This window comes from Larimichthys crocea, chromosome XVII (genome assembly GCF_000972845.2).
Source record: "Larimichthys crocea isolate SSNF chromosome XVII, L_crocea_2.0, whole genome shotgun sequence".
Lineage (NCBI taxonomy): Eukaryota > Metazoa > Chordata > Actinopteri > Sciaenidae > Larimichthys > Larimichthys crocea.
This window is the reverse complement of record NC_040027.1, coordinates 15,582,447-15,608,644: the sequence shown is the minus strand read 5'-3', so window position 1 is coordinate 15,608,644 and position 26,198 is coordinate 15,582,447. Positions and strand designations below refer to the sequence as shown.

The 26,198-nt window shown below is 43.2% G+C and overlaps 1 protein-coding gene across 2 annotated transcripts in view; it reads left to right on the top strand.

Moving 5' to 3' along the window:
* pip5k1ca (phosphatidylinositol-4-phosphate 5-kinase, type I, gamma a) overlaps nucleotides 1-26,198 on the top strand; it is a 44,791-nt gene that overhangs the window by 12,146 nt on the left and 6,447 nt on the right. For both annotated transcript variants that reach the window (XM_019279180.2, XM_019279179.2), the window contains exons 2-16: nucleotides 7,622-7,653; nucleotides 8,416-8,502; nucleotides 8,661-8,791; nucleotides 8,952-9,069; nucleotides 12,160-12,312; nucleotides 14,891-15,190; nucleotides 15,897-16,105; nucleotides 17,395-17,478; nucleotides 18,079-18,127; nucleotides 20,344-20,428; nucleotides 20,647-20,808; nucleotides 21,126-21,264; nucleotides 21,547-21,579; nucleotides 21,835-21,954; nucleotides 24,051-24,324. In XM_019279180.2, the coding sequence (XP_019134725.1) occupies nucleotides 7,622-7,653; nucleotides 8,416-8,502; nucleotides 8,661-8,791; nucleotides 8,952-9,069; nucleotides 12,160-12,312; nucleotides 14,891-15,190; nucleotides 15,897-16,105; nucleotides 17,395-17,478; nucleotides 18,079-18,127; nucleotides 20,344-20,428; nucleotides 20,647-20,808; nucleotides 21,126-21,264; nucleotides 21,547-21,579; nucleotides 21,835-21,954; nucleotides 24,051-24,324 (1,976 nt within the window). The remainder of the gene's footprint in view (nucleotides 1-7,621; nucleotides 7,654-8,415; nucleotides 8,503-8,660; nucleotides 8,792-8,951; nucleotides 9,070-12,159; nucleotides 12,313-14,890; nucleotides 15,191-15,896; nucleotides 16,106-17,394; nucleotides 17,479-18,078; nucleotides 18,128-20,343; nucleotides 20,429-20,646; nucleotides 20,809-21,125; nucleotides 21,265-21,546; nucleotides 21,580-21,834; nucleotides 21,955-24,050; nucleotides 24,325-26,198) is intronic.

The following is a 26,198-nucleotide window of genomic DNA, read 5'->3' as shown; positions in this document are numbered from 1 at the left end:
AAGCAGCACTAGTTAAATTGCACGGATCAGCTCGAGCTGGCCAGAAGTCAGACACAGAAATTGAATAGAGAATGAAAACACCCCGTGCCAAAATGAAAACAGTTTAACTACATAGCATATTTACATATTTAGAAGTAGGACAATGACCAAATCTGAGCAAGTTAACAAAGCCTGGCAGGCAAAACGCTTCGCTTCTGAAACATGAAAATCACTAAAATAGCGCCACGGCCGCGACACGATGGGGTTTTGGCTTTAGAGTGAGGTGCTGGTAGGCAGATTTTGTTACTTCGGGCAGAGCCAGGCTAGCAGTTTCCCCCTGCTTCCAGTCTTTATGCTAAGCTAAGCTAATCATCTCTTGGCTCCAGGTTCATATTTACGGTCGAGACATTAAAGTGGCATTGATCTACTTCTCTAACTCTTGCCAGGAAAGTGATTAAGCCTATTTCTCAAAAAGTTGAAGCATTCCTTTAAGCAATATATAAATATTCAATATTAAACTTATCATGTTGCTTTTCTGGTACTCATGACAAGATAAGACACTTATTAGGTGTCTGAAAAACAGAAATCAGAGTTACCAGAAGCTTGGAGATCATTATACGTGTGCGCCAAGTAAACACCATATCCTAAAGATCAACTCGTTAACTTTAGTGTGCAATCAAATGCACTCAATTATGCCTCTTTACTGCCTCCACTTTTCCCTTCTGGGCCGTGGCCACAGACAAGCGAAGAGGACCACGCTGGCTGCCTGGTGTGCTCATGGAAAAATACACAATCCGCTGGCTACTGAGATCAAGAGCTCAGAGTTGGAATAGCCCGATGACGCTGATTTAGGATCAGTTTGTCTTCCCTCAGTCCAAACAGCAGCCATCGCTGTTGCATAACTCTCCTGTGTAAAGTGAACTAGGCTGAGGTTAACCAAAAATTAACATATTCTAAAAAAAAAAAGGAAAACACCTCGAGGTGGCTCCGTCTGTGTGAACTTCAGCCGAATCCTTCACATGGTGATTCTCCAACACTCATCTCATGCACGCGCTGTTGTTGGAGATAATATTACGACCTCACAGCATTGTTCACAAGGAAAAAAAATACCGAAACAAGAGCTGCCTTTTTGTTTTTCTGCCACATTTAGTGTTGAGTAGGCTGCCTTGTTGACATTACAATTAGTCAGATTTATAGATTTCCATCTGTCTGTAGGTCAGGTCAGATACACTTTGACACAATAAGCAAACTGCATGAAAAATTAACATCCCATCAACAGCCTGAGCGCTTGTCACTTAGCCTCTACCGAGATAACAAACGATCATCTCAAAGACTGCCTCTTACTTAGCGCGTCCTCAGGGAGTCCCACTATTGATCCCATCAGTCTCAGACACCGCTGTCAGTGCCTGCCTGTGTGATGGTAACAATTAGATGACACACACACCCAAATCATTTGTTTTAGTTCAGTTAATTTTGTTACTAAAGATCGGCTGCTTCATTTTGTTGATGTAGTTTCAAAACATAAACGATAAATAATTAATAGTGTGTGATGTCAGTGGAATTAAATGCCGGATCCAACGTAGGAAAAATGCAGCCTGACGACACACTGCGACCGCATTCAGAGGATCAAACTCCTCCACAGTCACCCTGAAATGTCCTTGAAACTGAGGCCATCCAGGTGATTCATGGACTAAACTCTGATACTCTACCAGTTGTGTTCTGGCTTTGTTTATTTCATGTATCCAGCTTCTAGATCTGATAGAGTCTGATTTGCAATAATTGTAAAACTAAGCAGAAGTTTAATTTGGTTTAAGAGAGAGAGACAGCAGCGGTTTAGCGACATAGAAAGTGAATGAGAGTGAGCGAGCACCGGCATCGATAAAGCCGCCTAATCAGCGAGATAAAGAGTTATTCCCTGGTTTTTCTTCACAGCAAATAGATTCGCCCCCACACAACCCAATGGCGACTCATTGCAGCACCTGATTCCAGGTGTGGGCTAATCATTGTAGTCTTCATGCACATGTGTCCGTGAGTTGTTTCACATCACCTGTGTGCTAATGTCCTATTTAACAGCGGCATGAAAGAACACGTGGAAGGCAGTTTTTCTGTTCGTTGACTCCAGGCACACGTGCGTTACTCATAAAGATGCTGGTTGACCTCGATCGGAGCACCATGGAAACAAGAGGGAGAAAAAGTGTGTGTGCACACGTGTGTGTGCATGAGGACGGAGGGAGCAGCTTTTTTTTTAATGTTTATTTGCAGCCCAAGTCCAGGACATAGCGTGTAATACAGATTATTATAACAGCTCACTGTCACAGTTTTAATGAGTGTGCCATGAATACTGACGCATGTGGGTTTTCATTAACAGGCTTATTAGGATCTGTTTGGACCAGATATCGACTTGGGCAACACATGAGTGTTTATTAGAGAGTTAATGAACTGGATTGAGTCAGGTCTTCACAGGAAAAGTGAACTTAGATGTCAAATATGACTGACTTTAAAAGGCTTTAATAATCCTCTGTGTCTGACTATCAGTGATCTGACCAGCTGTGTGCTTTAAAGCAAACAGGCAGAGTACACTTGTCTAAAATGATGCACAAGACTTCTTGAATATTTTTATTTTCTGGAATGGATTTGATGGATTATCTTGTATATTGTATAACAAGTGAATTTCCCCTAGTCTATCATCTTATCTTATCCTATCTTATCTTATCCAACACTATACACCTTCTAGATATTTAAAAAAGCCTCAAAAGGATGTTGGTGCATCAATGTCTTAAGGGATGTGTATTTAAGGTGTCATGCTCCACATTGAAGACTGATCATAAACAGATTTCAATTTGAAAAATGAATAAACTGGCATTGGATTGGTACTTTTTTTGGTATTGGCTATAACCCTGAGTATCTCTGCTGTTCTCTCTAATCAGTAGAATACACTTCTGTTGTTTTTGTTATTCTAATATGTAGCTGGATCTTCTTTTTGGAGTTGTGGGAACTTTATCATGTTTCCTATTTTGCATATTTCACTTTTGTTGTCTTGCACCTGCCTTCTTAATTTTGTATGTAGAAATTTGAATTAAAAAAAATATCAGTCAGTTTCAATATGGGATTTTAATAAACATACAGGGTCTGGTATAACTCTGAGTGGTCTCATGAGAATTGGCAACAACCCGGGGATTAAACTGTGACAGCGGTCTCACACAAGCAGGTCAAACGTTGGTTGAACACGTGATCGTATATCTTGCGTCTCGCTTCACCTCCCGTGGCTATCGCCAGCTGGTAATGGACCACTCTCTTAAGGATTGTAAGAGCGGGCCATTAAAGCAACACATAGCAGTCCGGCTAGGCAACAGTCTCAGCTAGAAGCTATTTATTTGGATCAGTCTGTTTGTTTTTCCATCCCCTGCAGAACTCCGCAGACTGCTGCTGCTGCGTGATGATGGAGTAGGACCTATTTTAACTCGATGTCCTCATTTTGATGCCTCTACATTATCAAGGCTGGAATCACTTGGGTACCTGTTAAAGGAAAATGGAGGATTGTTAACACCGATAACATGTTATCATGTCAGACTCCAGTGCTCCTGGGTAGAGGCATATTTCTGAACAGGAAAGTCATCAAACGATGAGAGCCTCTTACAAAAATGGAACTCTATTTCACGTCTTTCTTCTCTCAGAGACTCTAGCACCCCTTACTGATCAGGACAGTAATGAAGTGTTGAGTTTATTACAGATACGATGACTTGTTTTCGCACGCCACCTCATGAAAGGCCTCATTTCTAACCCCATCATGCCCCCCCCCTCCCATCATAACTCCTTCCTCTGTATTTCCTCTATACGCTGTAATGCGCTCTCATTATCTTTATGTCTTTATGTGCCGTAGAAATAGCAGCAAGGCATCATAGTTTTTGTCATTCACACTTTGAACTGACTGCTCGTAATCAGAATGTAATTACATTCCAGTCTCGGCATGAACACAAATCGAATGACGAAATGTTGTGTGTGTGTTGATTCTCGAGGACAGGGATAAGAGATGAATATTAAAATGTAATATGTAAATTCACAAAATGAAATTATGATTTTGGATTGAAGATATCAGGTAGATTTGTGTGTTTTGCAAAGGGTTTCAGGATGCAAAAAGCCTCACATGTACCTCGTAGCCAGACTGCCTGAACAGACAAACATCTCTATGTTTATATCTAAATATCGGCATACATCTACAACTTATTTTATTTTATATAAAGGCCAAAACTGCTTCTGCTTTATTGATTTTTCAAAAATGTTTTGGCAATATTAGGACGTTTGTTAATACAATATATAGGAAGGTTTTGGAGCATCTAACTGTTCAGTCTGCGTTTCTGGATGGAGGTGTCATGGAGGTGGTTCGGTCGGATTCGAGCAGCGAGAAATGGGGCACATGCTTGGACACACACACAGGCTGACTCCACTGCACACACACACACACTGCGATTTAAAATCTGTAGCAGTCACACACTCACAGCACTTCACCCGTACCGTACCTACATGTGCATACACATTTTGTGCGTGGTCTTAACAGGTATAGGCATGTGATACAGGTGCAATAAGATACATATACACACATTAATATATGCATAGGGAAGAGGCATTTGGAAGGAGACAGAGGAGATGTGAAAGAGCCACACCGATGACATGCATTCACACGCTTCGACCTACAAACACAAATAAAGAGTGCAGCAGGGTAAAAAAAAATCAGGAGAGCCTCCTCTTTAATTATCTGCATTGCAAACATTCCTTCACCAGCAGCTTTTTTTTCTTCTCACATTTTATTCCCTGGTTGTTCCAGCTTGCAGGGATTGCATTGGCACGCTTTGGCTTGCTCATCCTGTTGCAAATGTGTGTGTGTGTGTGTGTGTGACAGAGGGAGAGAGATAGATAAGAGGGAGGAGGAGGAGGGGGTGGCAAACAGGCTATTCTGTGGCTCAGTCACATGGGCATCCACGAGAGGCGAGCAGGCAGGCAGACAGACGCACAGAGACCAGAGAAGGCTGGCTATCAGTTCAGCTGCAAACAGAGTCGAGCTGTGGAGATGCTATCCCACCTCCTGAGTGACACCTTGGTTATATAGCTCAGCTGGTGCACTGAGGTTAGAGCTCCTAAAAGTCACGTTTCATCTCCCGTCATCCTTATTTAGCCTGTTGTGTAATGACCAGTAATAATGCATATGTTAAAATGTGTTAGGGGCTCGCTCGTAAACAATCTTGAGTGTCTTGCTTAAGGGGGCACTTTGACACAAAACAGTGACTGCTAAAGACCCTTTTGACTCTTTGACGTGTCATGGCAGAAGAAGCACTGCTTTAACGAATAACACTAATAATTGCTGTACGTCATTGAGCTCTGTCTGCTGCAGGCTCCTGATAATTTTGCTTCGCTGGCATTGATTTACTTCAAAGACTGAATTGAGCCGTGATGGATGTTAATAGTTTCACCTGCGCTTTTTCCTGCAAAACAAAATGTCTGCGTGGAAAAAGGAGCCTAGCAGCAGACATTGTCATAACATGTCATAGCAAGAAAACCACAGGTGTAAATAACATAATGATGAGGTCAGGTGAGGTTCAGGTATTCTGCCTGCTGGCTCACTGGAGTAGCTCATTGATACTTAGTGGATCGGGGCCATCATTGATTATGTGATGTTATGAGAAGTCAAGAAGTCTGCAATGAAAAATGAGCGTTGTGGCTGACTGAACCTGCTGTTACTGTGTTCTGTTTTTTCCCAAACAAAGGGAATCTAAGGTTAATAATACTGCTCATTAACTGCTGCTAACAGCACCCATTTGAAACCAGCCAGTGTCACAATAAACCCTTTTCACAGCAGGCATGAAATAGTAGGGTCAACACAGGTGTTACCAATGATACTAATTAAGGTGACGTTTTATCGCAGTACAGTCTTTCCAACATGCACCACAGCCTCAGCCTGACTCTGTTTGACTTGTATGGAATGTAACCTCAAGAAGTATCATTGGTAACACCGGTGTTTACCGTTTCATGTCAAAATGGTTGCTGTAGACACGAAGGTGAAGTGAACAAAATGTAACTTTAACACAAAATAGCTAAACTGAATCCATAAATCCGACCGTTGTCTGATAAACAGAAGTCCAAAAAAACAAGAACCAAGACCGGATGCAGGACTGACAAACAGGCATAGTACAATCTGACGGAGGTACAAAGGAACTAACAAAGGGATTAAATACACAAGGCTGGACAACGAGACCCAGGTGAAACTAACGAGACACGGGTGAAACCAATCAGGGTGGAACAGAATCAAAACTTGTTGGAAAACATAACAAATGCAGGAAGTAAAGATACAAGAAAGGGGAGAAATACAAAATAAAACAGGAAACACAAAACAACAAACTCAAACCATGACAACCAAGCACTAAAACACTGTTCTTACAACTTCACAACAAGTGCCAAACTTTTATATCTCTGACGTGAGCCTGTTACGTACTTCTAAATCTAATGCGTGCGTAACGCAGTGAGCAACTGTTCATTACTATTCATTCAAAATCAAAATGATTGCATTATCATTAGCAGTATTTGATCTGTGAGTGTTTCTTACTGTCAGGTAACTGGAAGGGAAAGAAGTAATCGCATAAATAAAACTGGATTTGAATGTTTATCTTCATGTATTTATTCATTCATTCTGCTGTTGTAAACATATGCAGCTTCTCTGTAAATTCCACCATCCGGGCAGCTGAGTGTGATATTGGCTACGATGATCATAACGAACAGAGGGAGACTCAGTCTGAAGCCCTTTTCTCATCTCTCCTCTCTCTGGATCTTTTTACTGTTTCATTTGCTCATTTTGTCTTTCTCTCTCTCTCTGTTACCCTTCTGAGCTTTTTCTTCATTAATATGCTGAATGTTACACATCTATAATTATGCATCTATTTCAGGCCTTCCTGTTGAAAACAGTCCTCTGATTGCCTTTCTCTACTGCCTATCTCCTGTTAGTGTTATTAAACTAAAACCTCTCACAGCATAACATGAAAATCTGCTGTACTGTATATGTAATGTGCACTGTTTGCATTTGTTTCTCAGTGAAGCGCATCTCAATCTATAATATTATCCTTGTAAAGCCTGTTAGAGAGCACAGGAATGTAGTTTACTCCCACTCCAACAAACTCATAGCAGATTTAAACTCTGCAGAGTTGTTCTAACATGTTAGTTTAAGTGGAAAACAACGTGAGTGAAAGGGCGTCTAAGCCTTTTTCATTCAAGACTAATGCGTGAATATGCATTTATGTTTGTGTATGTTTAACTCTTTACCCTTTATATTGAACCTACAATGTGTACAAGATACAAAAATCATTAGGATTCATCCTCTGGGAACCATGAATGAGTCAGTCTAACGTTGCCATTGCTACATCCATGACTGTACTGTGTCTTTAAAAAGGGACTTTGTGTCCTTGTAGCCGACGTTTCCTGCCTCTCCTCCAGCTGACAGGCCCTTACTTGTGTTTGACACTGTTATTACATAATGTTGACTGTGTCCACCCCTTTGGGATTCATCTTTGTCACGGAGAGTACTAATGATGCTGAGTAATGGAGCTTCTCCGTCTCAGTGTGACTAACACAGTCATCTCTCTCTCTCTCTCTCTCTCAGATGCTGCTGCTAAGAAAGCCTTCATCACAGAGGTGAGCGACCATCAGTCCCTGTGATCATCTGCTCTGTTACGCTTCTCTCTTTAGTTCTTTTTTGATCCTCCATATCAATAGCTAACTAGTTCTTTGGTTTTAGCCAGACACTGAAACCACTACAAAGGTTTGATCAGGGGGATGTCGGGCATTTATTTATATTTAGCTTTGCTTGAGTGCCAGAACGTGTAGTCAAACAAATCTAATTATCGCTTTAATATTCTTTGTCTTTATCAAACAACTTGTCTCATATTATGTTAATCCTCCTAATTTGGTAAATCTCGTCCATCTGGCGCTGCGGCTAACTTGTACTGTACGTTAAAGCCAACAGTTAGAAGTGTTGTACAATTTGTTTGATTTGAGTCTGCTGAAGATATTCTTCTTATATGCAAATTTAAATAAAAAAAGCTCAATGAACATCATTTAAAATAGCACCAGAGATATTTACTTTGGATGTCCAGCTTGAGATCTAAAATATCTGCTGCAGCCTCTACTATTAAAAGAGTTTAATCTGAATCAGATGAAATTACAGGCTGTGCTATCAGACCTCATGCTATGCACAGTTTGAGTCTGATTGATTAAGGACTAAAGTTTTGCATTCTGCTTCAAAATGAACACCTGGTTCACTCAGTGAAATCTGCTCACACGTAAATACTCTGTCACTCCCCGCTCTTTAATATTTAAATAATCAGTCTTAATGAGCAGGTGCAAAGCCCTCCTGTCCCCACAATATAACCCTCTCCTCCTTCTTCTTCACGTCAGATGCCATCATCCTCAGGCCAGCCCGGTCAGGGAAAGAAGATCGGCCACAGAGGGGTGGATGCGTCAGGAGAAACTACTTACAAGAAGGTACTTCTTCTTCTTCTTAGTCTTCTAGACTCCATTTTGCGCAATAAAAACATTAAATGCACTCGCAATAGGAGCATTCATTCACAGTGAGGGTTAAAGACGGGGTAAGTAGTTCTCTCACCACATCTCCCTCTGCCTCTCTCTCTCTCTCTCCGCAGACCACATCTTCAGCCTTGAAAGGTGCCATCCAGCTGGGCATCGGTTACACGGTGGGCAACCTGAGCTCCAAGCCCGAGAGAGATGTGTTGATGCAGGACTTCTACGTGGTGGAGAGCATCTTTTTCCCCAGGTCTCCACTACAACCACAAACATACTATATACATGAAGTACACATATGGATAATATGATATTATCTATGCTTACATGTTGCATGAGTAGCAGAGGCGTTTGTTGTTTATTTGAGAGAAATGCAAATCTTATGTGTTCCTATATTTTTTTCCGTATTTCAGTGAAGGCAGCAACCTCACTCCAGCCCACCATTTCCCAGACTTCCGATTTAAAACATACGCTCCCGTGGCCTTCCGCTACTTCAGAGAACTGTTTGGCATCAGGCCGGATGACTACCTGGTAAGATTTGGCTTGCTCATAGCTGCATTGGCCCAGATTAATTAAAAGATTCCAACTGTATGGTACAAAGTGAAAGAAGAGGTATGTGAGAATGTGAAGTACGGCTCCCAGGCCAGGACAAATACAGCAATGGACACAATGGATGACAGTGAATTAAAGTACTTACTGCAGTAAACTAAACACATAATGGCAAATGATGTAGGTGTGCAAAGGTGTGCTGAAGCTGGCGGGGATAAGTGAGAGCCAGAGCAAAGCAGGGCTGGTGTTTTTATTCTGTTTTTATCCACTCTGCCCAGGTGCTCCAAATCTGGCTAGCTGCCGCATACTACTGTCAAGGACAGATAGGAAACACAGAAACTCATCCACAACACCTGCATCTCTACAGATTAGGCAGGGGGCCGTCACAACACGCCGTGTAAACAATCAGAAAAATGTGCGAGTGGACAGGAAACGGAGCTCAGAGCGGAAGAATGAGAAGCCATGCAATGAGAGGAGGAGAGAGGATGGTTGAAGAGAGGGAAGTGAGTTCTGCAGCTTGTCACCCCTCATCAGAGCGGAGGACCCGGTGGCTGTATGAATCAAAGCAAAATGTACATACACTGCTCGGTCAGCGTTTCTGCGCGTTCCACGTGCGCCTATCCTTAATGCATCGGCGCTCCAACCAGATGGAAATGCCACATCCTGCCTTTTTTTCTGCCACCTCTGCTGGTCATTCATCACTGTATGTCCACACACGTCATCCGAGCACAACAACAAAAACAATATTATCACCAACTCTACAGATTTTTGGTATGCCTTAGTTTAGAAAGAAACAGACTCTAATCTTTCCTTATCGTGCTACCTCCATGTAAACTACAAACTTAAGTGTTTAGCTGCTTGAACAAACATTAGAAAATCACAGCCTAAGGGGCGGGCGGTGTTCTGAATTAATCTAATTGGCCTAAATGATAGATTAGCACCCTTAATTAGAGGGCTCGGGTTGTTTGTGACACATTCTTTAAGGGAAACTCTAAATCTCTTTCAGATTCAGGGGCGTTGTTGTCTACCTGATCTTAAATCAAGACCTCTGTGCAAGTAGAACCTTAAATAATATCCCAATGTGGTAAGTCAGCCCTGTGGGATCTAAACAAAGGCCTTATTAAGGGAGCCCAGAGAGCTTTCATCATAGAGTAGCTTACATTCCTGTGTATATCCACACCTTTCCACCACAGATTAGTCCACTTTTAAAGGAGTTTCCACGCAGGTTTTAATGAGGAAACAAAACATCTTGGAAGAGTACTTCCCAGCTAACAAGACTAAATCACAGCTGACATATAAACAAGACAAATCTGAACCTATACGTGCATTAAAAGCATGCATAGATTGTTTTGAAATAAACTCCTCGTGGTCTTCAGTCTGCAAAGAGCTCGTCCAAGTGTCAGGCGATGCTGTGAGCAGGTTCGGGCTGGTGTTTACAGGCAGCTCATGTTGTTTCTGGTCTTTTTCAGTCTTGTGTCAGGGGTCTTTGACGTTTCACCTCTGTCCTCTTTCCTTCTGCTCATTATGGCATACCAGCAGAAGTCTTAAGATGCTGACATGCAGGACTGTAAGAATTATTTCTTTAAAAATGCCAAATAAAAGGACAAATGTCTGTCTGAATTTCCACAGGTCAATGTAATGCAATAAAGTTATTTGTTTTATTTAATCCAAAGATATTCACTTTAGTATCTTACATGCAAAGAGAAGCATTAAGTCCTTAGAGTGGAGACATTGATTAAAAAATCAGTTCTCCAAATAGCTGCAGATTAATCGACTAATCAGCTTTAAAGATATGACATTTCATAACCCAGCTTTATCACCTTTTAGATTATTTAATCTCTAAGCCTTCTTGGTGTGAAGATAGCATCATTTTTCATGCCGCTGTGTGCACTGTGTTACCATTTCCAGTCAGCCACACCATTTGAACATTTTTCTACTAACCCCCCCGTTCGGCCATGTTTTGATGTGGAGAAGGGAAAAAAAGGTATGAAATTAAATGTCAGGCTCTTCCGAGAGGGATGTTGAGAGGTGAGCCCTTAGCAGACGGTACATCGGGGCAGCTTCACCTTTAAAAAAAAAAGAAAAGGAAGATGTCTGTCATTACTGAGAGGAAAAGCTAATCAGCTGAGGTAATCGTGGCATCAGCTAGAAAAGTAGAATGCAGTGTTTGACATCTGAATGAGTCTAATCTACATTTACCTCTGTACTACTGCAAGGCTGTGTGTGTGTGTGTGTGTGTGTGTGTGTGTGTGTGTGTAGTTTTATTGATCGAGGGTGCAGAGGGGAGGAGATGAAAAATGATTATTTGATGTTAAAATAATTTGCTCTCCCATCTTCTGTCGCTTGCTGAATTTACTCTGACTGCAAAAATATCGATGTTATTCTACATAATACGGTATTTTTTTGATCAGACTGTTTGGGGAACTGTTTGATTTATATTCAGGTTTATTTTCTATGTCGAAGAGCCACATTAATCATGACTATTCCTCATCAGCATAAATCTGTTTTATCTGAGTTTTTTCCCTGTTCACTCTTATATCACCCCGGAAGATATTCGTCTCTCCGCTGCTCCTCTCACTTTCTAACCGTCACATTGTAGCTCGTAACTCATCATGGATGTATGCGCAACAAAATATTACAGGAAATGCAGAACTTATTTTAAATGACATTCCTGTGATCTCATAGTTGAACTATTTTCATTCAAAACAAAGTATTAAGGTAGTATTAGATGTTTCTAAATTGATTTATTTATGAGATTTCAGAGATTCCTTCGCACACCGCCACTTACTTAAACAAGTGTTTTGTATTGTATGTTATATTCCGAGTGTGTTTGCAGCAAATTTACATGGAAAAAGACTAATAATAATAAAATAAACATTTTTATTTGACTGCAATTATCTAATCGTAGGATTACGGTTCACATACAGTGTTTCGATCAATACCACAATAATGTATTTATGTGTTTAAAGAGCCTGGACTAATCCACGGTGTAACGATTACTTTGTTTAATGTTTTCAGTGTTTTGATCAGTGTTTCTTGTTCCTGTGTGTGTGTGTGTGTGTTTACATGCAGTACTCCCTATGTAACGAGCCTCTGATTGAGCTGTCCAATCCTGGAGCGAGTGGCTCGGTCTTCTACCTGACAAAGGACGACGAGTTCATCATCAAGACCGTGATGCACAAGGAGGCTGAGTTCTTACAGAAACTGCTGCCCGGATACTACATGGTAAGTGTCAGAGTGTCAGAGTTAGAAGAGAATTGGAAATCAAACGAGCTGCCACGAGGCTCAGTGAGCGTGAACAGTTGCTTTTTGGTTCAGTCGTTTTTTTTTCCCCTTCATGGAAGGCATCACACACACACACACATGGTGAAAGAAATATTGCTCACACGCTCACAAATACATGCTCAAAACAAAACAACAAGCCTGTTTTAATACTGTCTGCTTATCCAGGCACAGCACACACAGATTCGTACACACTGTACAAAACGTTGCAGTAGCATGCATCGCTCACATTTTCCTTTAAATGCCAGCCTCTCTGACGTTCACATTTTGAGTCATATTTTTAGATCTGAGCTTTATGTAAGAAGCTGGAAATCTCTCCTCCGAGCGTGACGTCCTTTTTGTACAAAGCAGACATAGCAGCTCTATGATCTCCTACTGAAACCCCGGGCCATGTGGTTTCATAAGAGACCGGACGGCACATTTCACCAGTGTACCCCCTTCCACCGACCCCCACCAGACTGTCGGCAGACTGTATTCTGAATGAACTCAACCAGCAAACAGCTCCATGTATGTCCATGCTACCATCGCAGCCTCTTTAAGGTTCACGGCCTACAGCTTTTGTGTTTATTCCTGTGCCGACAGCCGTGGCCAAAGACCACTGCAGGAATCCATTTAATCATATAGGCGACGCCTGAGGCTCAGCACATTTCCCGAGACCTTTTTCCATCGTTTCGGTCGCGCTCTGAAGCATTTTCTGCAGGTATAATTGGTCTAAGAGGCCGATTTAATGAAGGTAGAGGGGTTTAGACTCGCTGTATCTCGAAGCCAGAGCAGGTGGAGCGGTGGAAAACAGAGTAATAACTCACAAAGCATAGACTTGTGGAAACATCGCCCAAGAGATGCGAAGAACAAAATAAAAAACCAGCACGGTCGCTCAAACTCATCTGTATTTGCAACACACATAACAGGCAACGCACAGGCAGCCATTGGTGGCGCTCTGCATGTCTTCCACAGCTGACTGCCTGATGGTGTTGTGGAGTCTCGCTCTGGGCATCATAACAGATCACAGTGATGTAACCGGCTCCCCCTTCTGTGTCTTCCCACCCTTGTCTCTCCATCCTCTCTCTCACATTTGAATGTCTTATCACTCCCCTTGATGCTGTGACCGTCTCAGTGTAATTTATTTTCTTTTATCTCGCCGTGTCCCCCGTGTTTTAATCCACGCTTTCTCCTTCTTGCCTCTCTTTCATGCTCATATTTGCCCTCCTCCCTCCCTCTCTCTTCTCCCTCACGTGTCCGCGTTGTTGGCTTGTCACCGCTCTGCCCTCTTAACATTGACAGAAGGGTCATGTGTGGCTGAGGGCAGAGGATGCTCTTTTTCCCTCTCTCTCTCTCTCTTTCTCTCTCTCTCTCTTTCTCTCTCTCTTTCTCTGCAAGCCTGTCTGTGTCTGTTTCACTGCTCTCTCGACCAGTTCCTCTCATCTGAAGGTCAATCACAGAGTGCCTTACAAGTGCCGGGCCTCTTAGCCACCGTTCCACATTCATCCTTCATCTCTCCTCTTGCCTGTTCCTCTTTCCTCCTCCTCCTCTTGGAGTCATTTCTACTCCTGGATACTCTCTGTTATCACTATATGGATCATGTCTCTCTCTCTCCCTCTCTGCTTCTCTTCCCTCTCATTTGTCTAATGGGACTGAGCTGGCGCAGGTCCCAAGGTCAAAGCAGGTTTTTAAACAGAGCACCCAGCTCAGAGTAACCTTGTTTGTTTGAATTGAGTACTGAAATATTCAGCACGGATTTTTGATTGAGTGCTGTAGAGTAAAGACACAAACACGTTAAATAAACATAGCTACATGCTTGTTAAAGTACTATTTCAATTGTAGACGTGTAACATTTTTGTTTTAGTCATTTCTGATGCACTTTTCATCCTTAAATAATCAGCTAGTTGTTTTCTCTAATAATTAAAACATTTGATCAATAAAATGGCATAAAAATGGTCAAAAAGCCACAAAAAATGTCACACTTGCCTCAAATTCAAGGTTGCTGCGTGTGTTTTTTTCACCACTCACACTGAAGTTTCAGTGGCGTGTGAACGGTAATTCACGAGTCTTCACTCCTCTCCCTACAGCTGGTGTTTATTTCTAGTGAGACGCACTGAGGCTGGATTGTATCCAGATGAGGCAGAAATGTAATCACAGCTTTGTGCCTGACAACTTCCATGTTTCGTAGCACTGTGAGAAAAAAACCTCGATTTGTGTTTGTTATGTAATGCCTCCTGGTGTGAACTGTGAAGTGTGTGTACGCTGAGAACTGTGTTGTTTATTAATTAGCCCAACTATTTGCAGAACATGTATCACCATGAAATGAGGATGCTCTGCTGTTACCTGTGTTCTTGGGTGTATTGTACAGATTTTATATGAAAGTACAAAACTTTCTCCTGCTAAGTGTTTGTTACCCTGCCAACTTTCCCCCCCACAAATCTCAAGTAAACCCCCTTAAATCAACCCAACAAAATCCAACATCCTGTCAAAACAAAGCAGCAGAAACCAATTCACAACACCTTCACTCTGCTCTCTTCTGCAGAACTTGAATCAGAACCCTCGCACTTTGCTGCCCAAGTTCTTCGGCCTCTACTGCGTGCAGTCGGGCGGGAAGAACATCCGCGTGGTGGTGATGAACAACGTCCTTCCCCGCGTGGTTCGCATGCACCTCAAATACGACCTGAAGGGCTCCACCTACAAGAGGCGAGCGTCCAAGAAGGAAAGAGAGAAGGCCAGGCCCACGTTCAAAGACCTGGACTTCATGCAAGACCTGCAGGATGGACTGATGCTGGACCAGGACACTTACAACGCGCTGGTCAAGACCCTGCAGAGAGACTGCCTGGTGAGTTAGATGGATGGAGAAGGAGGATACATTGCAGCTGCTCTTTCAAGGCTCCGCTCCTGTTTTATGTTGCAATAAACAGGCGAGAGAGATGGCGAGAAAGGAGGGAGAATCTATTTAGGGGGGAGATAGAGAGGGTGGTTTACTGATTCTGAAGGGGGGACCCTATCCAAGAGTCTCCAGAGACAGAAAAGCAGTAATGGTTTGAGGGAAGGATTACTGGGATGATACAAAGAAGCATCTCAAGGGGAACAAGGGAGTAGAAAGTCCACAAAAGGAAATGGATAAAACCAGGATACTTCTGATTAATAACAGAGGATCGCGGACGGAGGGAGGCGGAGGTGAAGAAGCTATTTATGAGAGTGTTTGGCGTTCCCAGGATCCCTTCACTATAAATTAGAGCTTTGTTACGAGCAAGAGGTTTAACAAGGTGTCTGGTAGCAGACCTGCCCTTCTCTTATAAATCACAACATCACGTTTACTTTTATGGTGCACATGCTCGGGAGAGAGTAACGCGCGCACATATGCGCGTGCTTGTGTGTCCTCTGTTTGGCATTAACGTCCCCACTGTTGCAACTCTCATTCCCTCTGGCGATGACACTGTTACGCACTCCGGATAAAAGCTTTCACCCAGATTTATATACACGTCACGTGTCTCTCAGTCACCGCGCACTCAAACCTGTCTGCATGTGTCCCCTCCGCTCAGGTGCTGGAGAGCTTTAAGATCATGGACTACAGTCTGCTGCTCGGGGTTCACAACATGGACCAGGCGGAGAGGGAGAGGCAGATGGAGGGCTCCCAGGGTGGCAGCGATGAGAAGAGGCCCGTGGCCCAGCAGAAGGCCTTGTACTCCACAGCCATGGAGTCCATCCAGGGAGGAGCCGCCTGCGGGGGGTCCATCGACACCGACGACACGTGAGTTTAGCCAGATAGACACCAGGCTGTTGGCAAAAGAGCTGGGTGATAAATGTGACCGCTGGCATGTCTCAGACTTTCACTTTCATGTCATATTAACAGTATAAATATAAAAAATAAAGTAGAATATAAATGAACAATAAGAAACTTAGCACTTGTTCAGTTGCTTTCCTCTATTTCTCTTCAAAGTTCAACTGGTTTCAGTGCTCACGCTTCTTAAGTGCTTCAACTTTGATGAAAAAGCTTCTTCGTGAGACATTTTGAGCTCATTTTAACATTTAAAATTCATCTGACATTAAGTTAAACTGACCTCTGAAACCCTTTCCACTGACACTTCTTTCAGCGACTTAAATTTAAACTGCAACTGCAACAATATTTTCACAAGCAGAACTACTTTTTAGACATTTTAAGCTGTTAATCTTCTCGTCTCAAAAGACAACAAGCTTAAAAAAACAAGACTCGAGCAAAGACTTCACCGAAGCAGGTTGCTCCGCTTTCAAGTGACCCCGAGGTCGAACTTGAGATTTACCCATCAAGCAGTCAGTAGTGCCGTGCCAGAAGATCTCAAGCCACGCTCCACTTCATCCACCCATTATCTGTAACCGCTTATCCTCATCGGGAGCCACGGTTTGGCTGGAGCCTATCCCAGCCGACTTAGGGCGAGAGGCGGGGTACACCCTGAACAAGTCGCCAGCTCATCACAGGGCACGTAGAGACACTCACATTCACACCCACGGCCAATTTAGAGTCACTGATTAACCTATTAAGCGCCTGGAGAGAACCCAGCCAGGAACCTTCTTGCTCCTTCTTGGTTCAGTGTGGATTAAAAGGTCAAAACATGAATGTCTGAATGAATTACAGATAAAAACATCTTTATACGTTTGAGTTAACAGAAATAGAAATGTCTAATCTTTCTCACACGTTAGTTTGTAGGTAGAAACTAAATCAAATGAAAGTGTCAGTGTATCAGCACCTTCATAGTTAAGCTGCAGTTTCCATCTCAAGTCATTTAAACCAACTTCTTAACTCCCGGCTTAAATCTATCCGTCTAACTGGGACTTGTATAGATCTTTAACATTCAGTAAATGCAGTTAATTTAAAGTATTTAGCTTGAGACAAATAATGTGTTCAGTAATGGGTTTTTGTGTGCTTCAAAATAGAAAAAAAAACATTTGACTGTGAGCTGCCTGCAGGAAGTGTTGACTCTACACTCTCACATCCAAACTCACACACAGGCACACCTCATGACATATTTTCCACTTACAGTTTTATTTTGCTTCTCGTTTCAGGATGGGCGGCATCCCGGCTGTGAATGGAAAAGGAGAGAGACTTCTCCTCTACATCGGAATCATCGACATCCTTCAGTCCTACAGGTGATCATCGCGGGTAGTCGCGTGATCATACGCGGTCCTCACCTGTATATATCTTACTGTGTGACACAGGCTGGAGGTGGAAGTCAAATAACTGAAACAACTGAATCACTTCAGACAGCACATTTAAAATCCTCAGCCTGCAGGCAATGTAATCATATTTCTTTGCCTATGACCAGACAAGACAATAGTAGTACTACTTAGCAGCATAGTAATCCAATATTTAAAAAATTAGAAAATATATGTATAACTCAGCACAATATGCGAGGGCAGCTTTAGGACAGGTCACAGACTCAGCCTGTTGCTTCATTGATTTGTGCTGGGTATGTTTGTTTTGTACAGGTGCATAGCTGTGCATATTAAATCCTATGAAATGCAGCATATTACTCATTACACTTCATTATGATATTTAAGGGAAAAAGTGTCATGTAATTTGAAAGTTGCAGAAATGTTTCTTGGCTCTTCTTTTGGAGGGATGGGTTAGGATGTAGGCTACAGGCAGCGAATTCCCTCCCCCCGTCTCAAATAATCCTGCCACTGGGTTTGTCTTTAACGTTAATAAGACATCACTGTGTCAAACTGTGCTCGTCTTTGTTTCCGCAGGCTAATCAAGAAACTGGAGCACACGTGGAAGGCTTTGGTTCATGACGGGGTGAGATTTTAATAACTTTTTACACAGAAAATCAAAGAATACACACACACACAGCAGCTCAGTCATATATCAGCAAAACACACAGAAGGCTCAAACTGTGAATATAACTGTATTATATCCTGCTGGCCTAGTAGCTCTGCCCTGCCCCGTACTTCACACAGTTACTGAAAAAGACAGCACACAGGTCTATTCAGGCACATTAACGTCTCTGGGTGTGTTTGTGTATGAAAGCTTATTAGAAGTCAGCCTCAGACGGAGCTGTGGCTTACTCAAATGTGAATTATAAGCCTATCACCAGCCACAGTTGTCTTTTATTAAGGTAATATTTTCACATGGCTGTTTACTCCAAACACTTTTCATTCTCATTGTTTCCTGTCATTGTCACAAAGATTAGCCATTACCGAGTTTTGCTCATATTACAGTAAATCACCTTTATTGAAGTGCAGAGAGAGTAACAGAGAGAGAGTCACACACAGTGTGTACTTTAGATTTATGTGAATGACTGTTTGGCTTCTGAAACAATCTCATACTTCAAGAAACAAACGAGATCTGAGACATGAAGATTTGCAGCTCTCACCAGCCCACACATTATACATAGTGAGCTGCAGGTCTGATTTCACCATGTCAGGGTCACAGTCTTTGTTGCATAAATGTAACTAAAGCTTACAAAGCATGTAAGGAAGATTGCAGAAAATCAACAATAAAACTACATTTTACACGTAAATCCACTTAATTGTGACATAATGGGACTCGATACTCGTCTATGTATTATATATTTTACATATATTTCAGACTGCACCTAAAATACACTATAACCTCTACAGGTGAACTTAATTTTTAAAAGCCCAACTGTTCAATGTTTCAGTACTTATTGTGTAACATGTTGTTTTCTAACAAGGTGAATAAGCTGATCCATGAATCGACCACCAAATGTTCAGGGTCACTTAATTTTCACATTTTGACATCATGAGATTAGAAGTGTTGGAGACAATTTTTTTGTGTTTAATTGTTTTAGAATTGAGATTAATTTAGCCGATGAGACATCTAAGTTCTGGTTTGTTTGGGTATCGTTTTGAATTAATCAATTGGTTTGTTGGCTGTTTTGATTGACTCGGAGTTCTGTCAGCTGTGTGTGGAGGTAGAGGTGTTGGATAGGATCGACAGTCTTCGACCTCGTGTTTAGTTCGTTTTGTTTTAAAAAATTTGATAATTCACACGTGAGTCAAAAAGTAGAGCCTTATAATAACTTAGCACAGCGGTTTTAATAGAAAAAGGGACAAGATGACACCTAACAATCGATCAACAGTTTCGTGGCTAGTGCGAGGTTTCAATCAGGATGTGTGAGTGTCATCAGCAGGTCGCAATAAGTCGACTTGTGAACAGCGTGAGATGTCGTTGTCAAGCTGTAACCGATGCTCAAGGACACATGACAAGACCATAAACTGTTTGAGATGAAGACCTCTATTCATTGATATATCACTGTAGCATGAACTTTTTACATTTTCCATAAATGTCATCCGAAAGTCGACTATCACTAACTTTTTCTGAGTGGTGTATGTTTTTTGAGTATACCGCTCACATTTAGGGGCTGGCCTCAGCGCTAAAACACCTCACATCTCTTCTTCTGCTCTGGGCTTTACGCTCTGAATCATGATCACCGCCACATTGTTCTCAAGATAGAGTCATTCATGTCAATAATCACTCTCCTTACTCACTCCAGTCTCCCACTCGGAAACACACTCATACACAAGATACACGCGGGAGAGCGAGCAACCCCCGTAACAGCCTCCCGTGCGTCACTGTCACCGAAGATAAAGGAGACTCCTCGCTCTCTGTTTGTTACACACAAAGACGTTACTCATAGTGAAGTCCGGCGATGAGGATAGAAAAATGTTAATAATAAGAACCGAGCTGCTCTTCCTTCACTTCTTCAGTATCCTCCGTCCGTCTGTCAGTCTAAACCAAACACCAAGTGTCATCTGACAGTCTGCTGGCAGAGTGATCTGTGTCTGCTGCAACATAAATAATGAAGTGTAGCCTTGTCTGACCGTGTTGCCTGAACGTGTTGTTCTGTCTGGTGGCTTGACCCAGAGAAAAATGAATTACTAAAATGCGACACTAAGGAGATGAATCGACGGTTTAATCTACTGTCCTCTGCCGGGTTTGATCATTTTATTCATGCACTGTTTGTCTCATTAATCTCTCTCTCCCTTCAGGACACCGTGTCAGTCCACCGGCCTGGCTTCTACGCCGACAGGTTCTTCAAGTTCATGAGCAGCATGGTCTTCAAGAAGAGCTCCTGTGAGTTCATCACACTGCCTTACATAGTCACACAGAGCTTTTTTTTTTTACTGCTGAGCCTTGACAGAAAAATCTGATACAGTGGCTAACTGCCTTATTAGGTGCCGCTTCATGTCACGTGAGAGTTAAACATCAGTTTGATCCTTTAACTGTTATCACAGCACTATGTGCCACATGACACATCACCTGATTTCTTTAATGTGTTCCTCGTCCCTCAGCTCTGAAATCATCTCCATCCAAGAAGGGTCGCGTGTCGTTGACGGTGCCTAAGTGCGTTGGTCCTGGCGCCGCCTGGTCAGCCAGCCAGCTTCCCTCTGAGAGAGACGAGAATATCTACGACCTGCGAGGAGCTCGCAGCTTCCCGACACTGGAGGATGAGGGTAAATAACACCTGTTACACAATGCAGCAATGCGGCGACTCAACCCAAGATAACCAGACACAGATGAGAGGAACAGAGGCCACATATTTTACCCAAATTCACCGTCTGACACGCCGTCCATCTCACCCTTTTGTAAACACTACCGATCACTCCAATTCTCGATAAGCAACAAGATTGTAGCTGTTGCCATGGAAAAATAACTTAAGCAGAACACAGAAAAACTGCTAAAAATAAGAAAATTAACAGGTATGAGCTGCTTTAACAATAAATAGAATAAATAATGTCCGTGTGTGTGTGTGTGTGTCTCTCTCCTTCAGGGCGAGCAGATCTTCCATGTACTCCTCCATCGTTTGAGGAGGCCACCACAGCATCAATTGCCACCACTCTCTCTTCCACAACCTCCCTGTCTATCCCAGAGAGGTCCCCCTCTGACACAGCCGAGCACCCCCGCTACAGGTGCTAACACACACACACACACACACACACACACACAGGAGTTATCCATTGCAATCCGAGCCCCGTTGTAACATTTATTTCAAAGATCAGTGTTGGACGTTCACAGGTCATGTTTCCATAACACTACATCATCCTTAAATTACAACTTAAACATAGAAACTTCACATTGTGGCATCAGTAGTTACTCATGTGAACACTTCAAGAGCCACACTGGTGTTGTTGTTGCTGGCTGCTGCGGTTTTCTCATGCAGCCTGTACTGACACTGTGTCCTCTGTCTCCAGGAGGCACACCCAGTCACTCAGCCATGACGGGAGGTGAGTTTGGAGCATGAATGCTACTGTTTCAAGAGCTGTTTTCACAAACTTTCGAAAGTGGCCAGCGTCATGTTTTCACAGCATCAAACATTTTCTGGGTGTGGTGGGTGTGTAGACGAGAAAATGAGGTCAGCCTGTTAGTCGGTGTGTTTATGAGCAGGCCTGGTCGTTTTGTTGCTAAGACGTGGCTCTGTTTGTTTGTTTCATTTCCTCTGCGCGTGTTGTTTTAACGCGTCCGTCTGCGTCTGTGTTCAGGACTCAGGAGGAGCTGCGTGTGCGCGAGGAGGATCAACAGACCATCACAGTGGAGGTGGAGTTGAAGAGACACGACAGTGAGCCCACCATCTCCGTTCCACAGCCTTCACCCGAAACCAGGTACGCCAACAAGAAGATGCAGAAACTCAAAACATGTCATGGAATCTAATCATTGAACCAAATAAGGGAGATAAATGCTACTTACTGGAGTTCAGTCAGACAACTCATGATTGGACAGTTAGAGTCCCCGCAGATATGTAAACTGAGATATTGAAGAGTGACGAGGAAATATCTTAAACCACCCTGAGCCCGCAGATGGATGCTGAGGTGGAGATGGTGGTGATTCGAACCCTGGGATAAGCCTCTGCGCGAGGGGCACCCACTCTACCACCTTTAGGTGTGGTTATATGATTTCACCTGATTTTACCTGGTCACTTTGTGGCGGGTTTCAGACAAAGAGGGTGAGTTGGGCTGATCGTCTAGTTTCATCTTGTTATTCTCTCTGATTTTTTTGGGATTGAACGAGTCACAGAAAAGAGCCCGCTTAGAATTTTAGCAGCCTTTTTTAATCGATAGTACTCGATACAGATAGTAATAGTATCAAATCCTTCATGATATGACAGAAATCCAAACTGTATCTTCAGTGCATCGCTATATTTTCCAAAAGCAAAAAATACATTCAAATAAAAATGATCTGTCTTTTTGTCTGTCTTGCCACACTTTGTCATATTTGGTGTTAAATATATTCCCATGTGCAGCAAATAGAGCGTAAATATAACCCATGATGATACACTCTCAGCATGCATGTGACCCCCGATACTGGATAAGCTGCAGAGCTGTCGTTCGTGACCCCAATCATCAACATGACTCAGTTTGGCGCTGCACTATAAATAACCTGCTGCCGGTAGTCTCACCTGGGCACAGGCAGCTGATTAGCACACCTCTCCACTCTCACGCACACGTTTTTAAACATGTGACGCCGAAAGGAGATCGACCCGTTTGTTTACAGGACACCATCGTCCCCCTGTTATGGACAGCTAAATGACCACAGGCACTGTGTGGAGCGGGGCATCTACTTTAGAGTAATGAGAGAGTGCACACATGCATGGAAATTTGTGTTGTGAGCTGTTTTTTAATGGGGTGACACTGCAAGGCAGACACGGGGCAGAAGGAGCCCTGACATGGGGGGGGGACCAGTCAGTAGAAGTAGGTCAGTAGGGCAGGAAGCCTGCAGGCTGCTCAGATAAAGCTGGAATGACCTGCCTTTGCATATTCTGACCTGTTTTTATTTAATTTAATTTTTATTAGAAAAGTGAAACTGCTGCCTGCTGCCATGTTCCCCGGGCTCACATTTATATTTGGTTAGGTCAGGCTGAATCAGGATGTGGCCGCTGAAGCAAACCAACTGAATAATTGCATCTGATGCTGAGAAGGCGGTGGCTAGACATATGGCCCGGGGGGTCTGAAAGCTGGAGGAGGAGAGAGAGAGAGAGGTGGTGGCGGTGGTGAGAGCAGCTGAGGGAGCGACGGGCGACTGAATCCACCATCCGACTGAGCCGACTCACCTGCAGCTTGAGGAGTAGCCGGTTGATGGGTGTGAGAAGTGAGAGATGGAGCAGAGGAAAGGGAATGATGAAGACGGTGAATAGAGAACAGCAGCAAATGAAGGAGTGTGGCGTACAGAGAGACACTGATACAGTTTTGTAAAGACATCCCTAAATTAATGCACAGATTTGACGACAGAGAGACTCTCTGCATGGCAACCCCCCCCTTCAGCCAATCAGCTCTCTCTTGGAGATGCCAACTCAGCTTCTTTTGCCTCAGCGGCCAACTGCCGGGCTTCTCCTCTGGTGGCGATAAGCTCGAACACAGAAGCTGAGAAAGCAATGTGGACGCGCTTAAATCCTTCCTAATAGTTTATGATCAGGCCAGGAACAATAAAGGATTGTTGGCGACACACAAGCCAGCTGGCAAATCTTAAAGCTTAAGCTGATAAACAACAAACCCACACATGCAGCTGCCAAAGACAGTTTTCTCTTATAGCCCCGGTCACTTATGACCCAATTTATGGCTGCAACAGCTGCGTGTGGGTAACCAGGTTGTTTATTTTGTCCTTAAATCTCACGGAGCCTTTATAATAATGAACTGTTTAATAATATTATAATAAATTAGGAAAGCATTAAACTTGTATTTGGTGTTTTTCCACTTTCCAACAGTGATCTTAAGGAGGTAGCGGGAGCGGCGGCCCCCGATGCCGCTGCGGCAGCACCTTCCGGCTCTTCTTCGTCAGCGCCAGAAGCCGCAGCCTCCTCCTCCTCCTCCTGCTCGTCTGCCCCAGCTGCTCCTTCTTCCCCCGGGGCAGCCAAGGAAGCCCCGTCCAGCCCCAAGGTGATAGACGCAGACAGGGCCAGCCAGATGTCCGGCTCAGGGTGCACCAGCCAGGCTTCAGTCGACGACGACGATGACGTGCCAATCACAGATATCTACTTTGTAAGTCCAGACACACACACACACACACACATGCGCACACACTTTTAGACGTTAGACAACAGTAAGCACATCTCAGTGTAGGACTAGCTCCCATCACTTGTCATCTTTTTGAGTTTTCACTTTTTTTTTTAACCATCAAATTATCCTTAATATGAATGAGCATCGAGGTGTGTTGGCTACTTTTGAGATGTATTTGTAACGAGCAATGTATTTCTGATCATAAGTTCAAAGACTGAGCTATTTGGTGCTCTCCTACAGAGGCGCTGACAGTCGAACGCGGCGACTCAGGCTGGTATGGGAATAAGAGCGTGTGCAGTTATTGCTTGCAGTGTGTGGTGCATTCAGTTAAAGGAATACTTCGACATTTATTCTAGGCTTTACGCTAAGCGCTTTTCATATTTAGACACGAGAGCGGTGTCAATCTTCTTCTCTAACTCTTGGCACGAAAAAGCAAAATGTCGACCTATTTCTTTAAACACGGTTTATTGCAGTGTGCACTCTTGGTTTGGTGTGTTTACCGAGTGATGATAGCACGTCAATATCACTCTGCGTTTCCTGTCTAATACGATCAACAACTAAACCGCAGACACACTCACAGCAAAACGAATGAAGCGGCTTTCGCAGCTCGTTCGCAGTCCGCAGGATTGTCCTACAAAAAGCGGGCGGCTATCATCGGATAGCGTCCTGTCGGCAGGTATAAATGTGCCCAAAAAGCACGCGTATAAATGAATGTATGAGTGTCGGGTGAAGCATGGAGAACAGAGCCAGTGATCACAGTTACTGATAGAGACGTTCCCACCTGGCATGCGCTCCTGCTGTGGTGTCTCCTGTCAGGAATCAAAAACCCTCTAATGTGGCATGAGAAATCCCTAATGGCCAACAGGTTAGTCCTCGAGCTCCCTTCAGTTATTTAACAGCCCTCTCATGTAGCCGGCTCTGGCTGACGCCCAGTTCATGCTTCAAAGGGGAGGGGATACACTCTCTGTACGGCAGCAGCAGGGGGGTCTGTAGCTCTGCCAGAGGTGAAGCGACACTGTGCACGTCCAACACAGAAACAGACCGGGAGTGGCCAAGTGGAAGTAAGTTGATTCATCTGCTGTTAAAACCTAAAGTGAAGTATGAAAGCTCCACATATCTCAGTATATGGAAACTAAACTGAACTGTCAGGATAATCTACCGCCTCGCTCAGGTCAGCCAGCCACCTCGCCATCTGATCATCCTTTGTGCTGTTTCTGCTGTTTCTCTCCACCACCGTCACCACCACCATCACCGCCATCATCATCATCATCAGCTGCTGCACTTCTCCCTTCTGACATCCCACACAAGTCGAGGTTTCTGCACGCCCGCCCCAACGCGCTTTTTCCGTTAATAAATGTTTCAGGTGCCGCTCTGCTCGATTCACGCAGAAAAAAAGGGGGAAGAACCACGGGACAGTTTCAACGTTATTGCCACTTATCGGCACTCTTGTTTTCAAGTAACAGAAGCGCTGAACAGGCAAAAAAGCTGTAGCAGTGTCTCACAAAATCCATTGCTTACATAATTATTACTGCTTGTAATTTAAGAGGATTATGATTGAAAGAAAGCAAACACAAAAAAAACCCCAATTAAATTCAATTGTGTTTTTATTAACATGTCATATGTTTCTCTTTCTGTACATCTGAGCAAATTTCCTTTATTTTATTAATCAGTATTGGATTACAAGCATGCTGGGTTGAGTTTCTGCGAGAGAAAATCAAAATAAATCAGATTTTAGTCCTTGTAACACTCAGCAACTTCAATTTCTATGAGAGCACCTTTTTTATAAAAAGCCTCTGTTTAGCTTTAAATTAAACGGTACCTATAGAAATAAGCAGCAGTGAATGTGTTTGAAATGG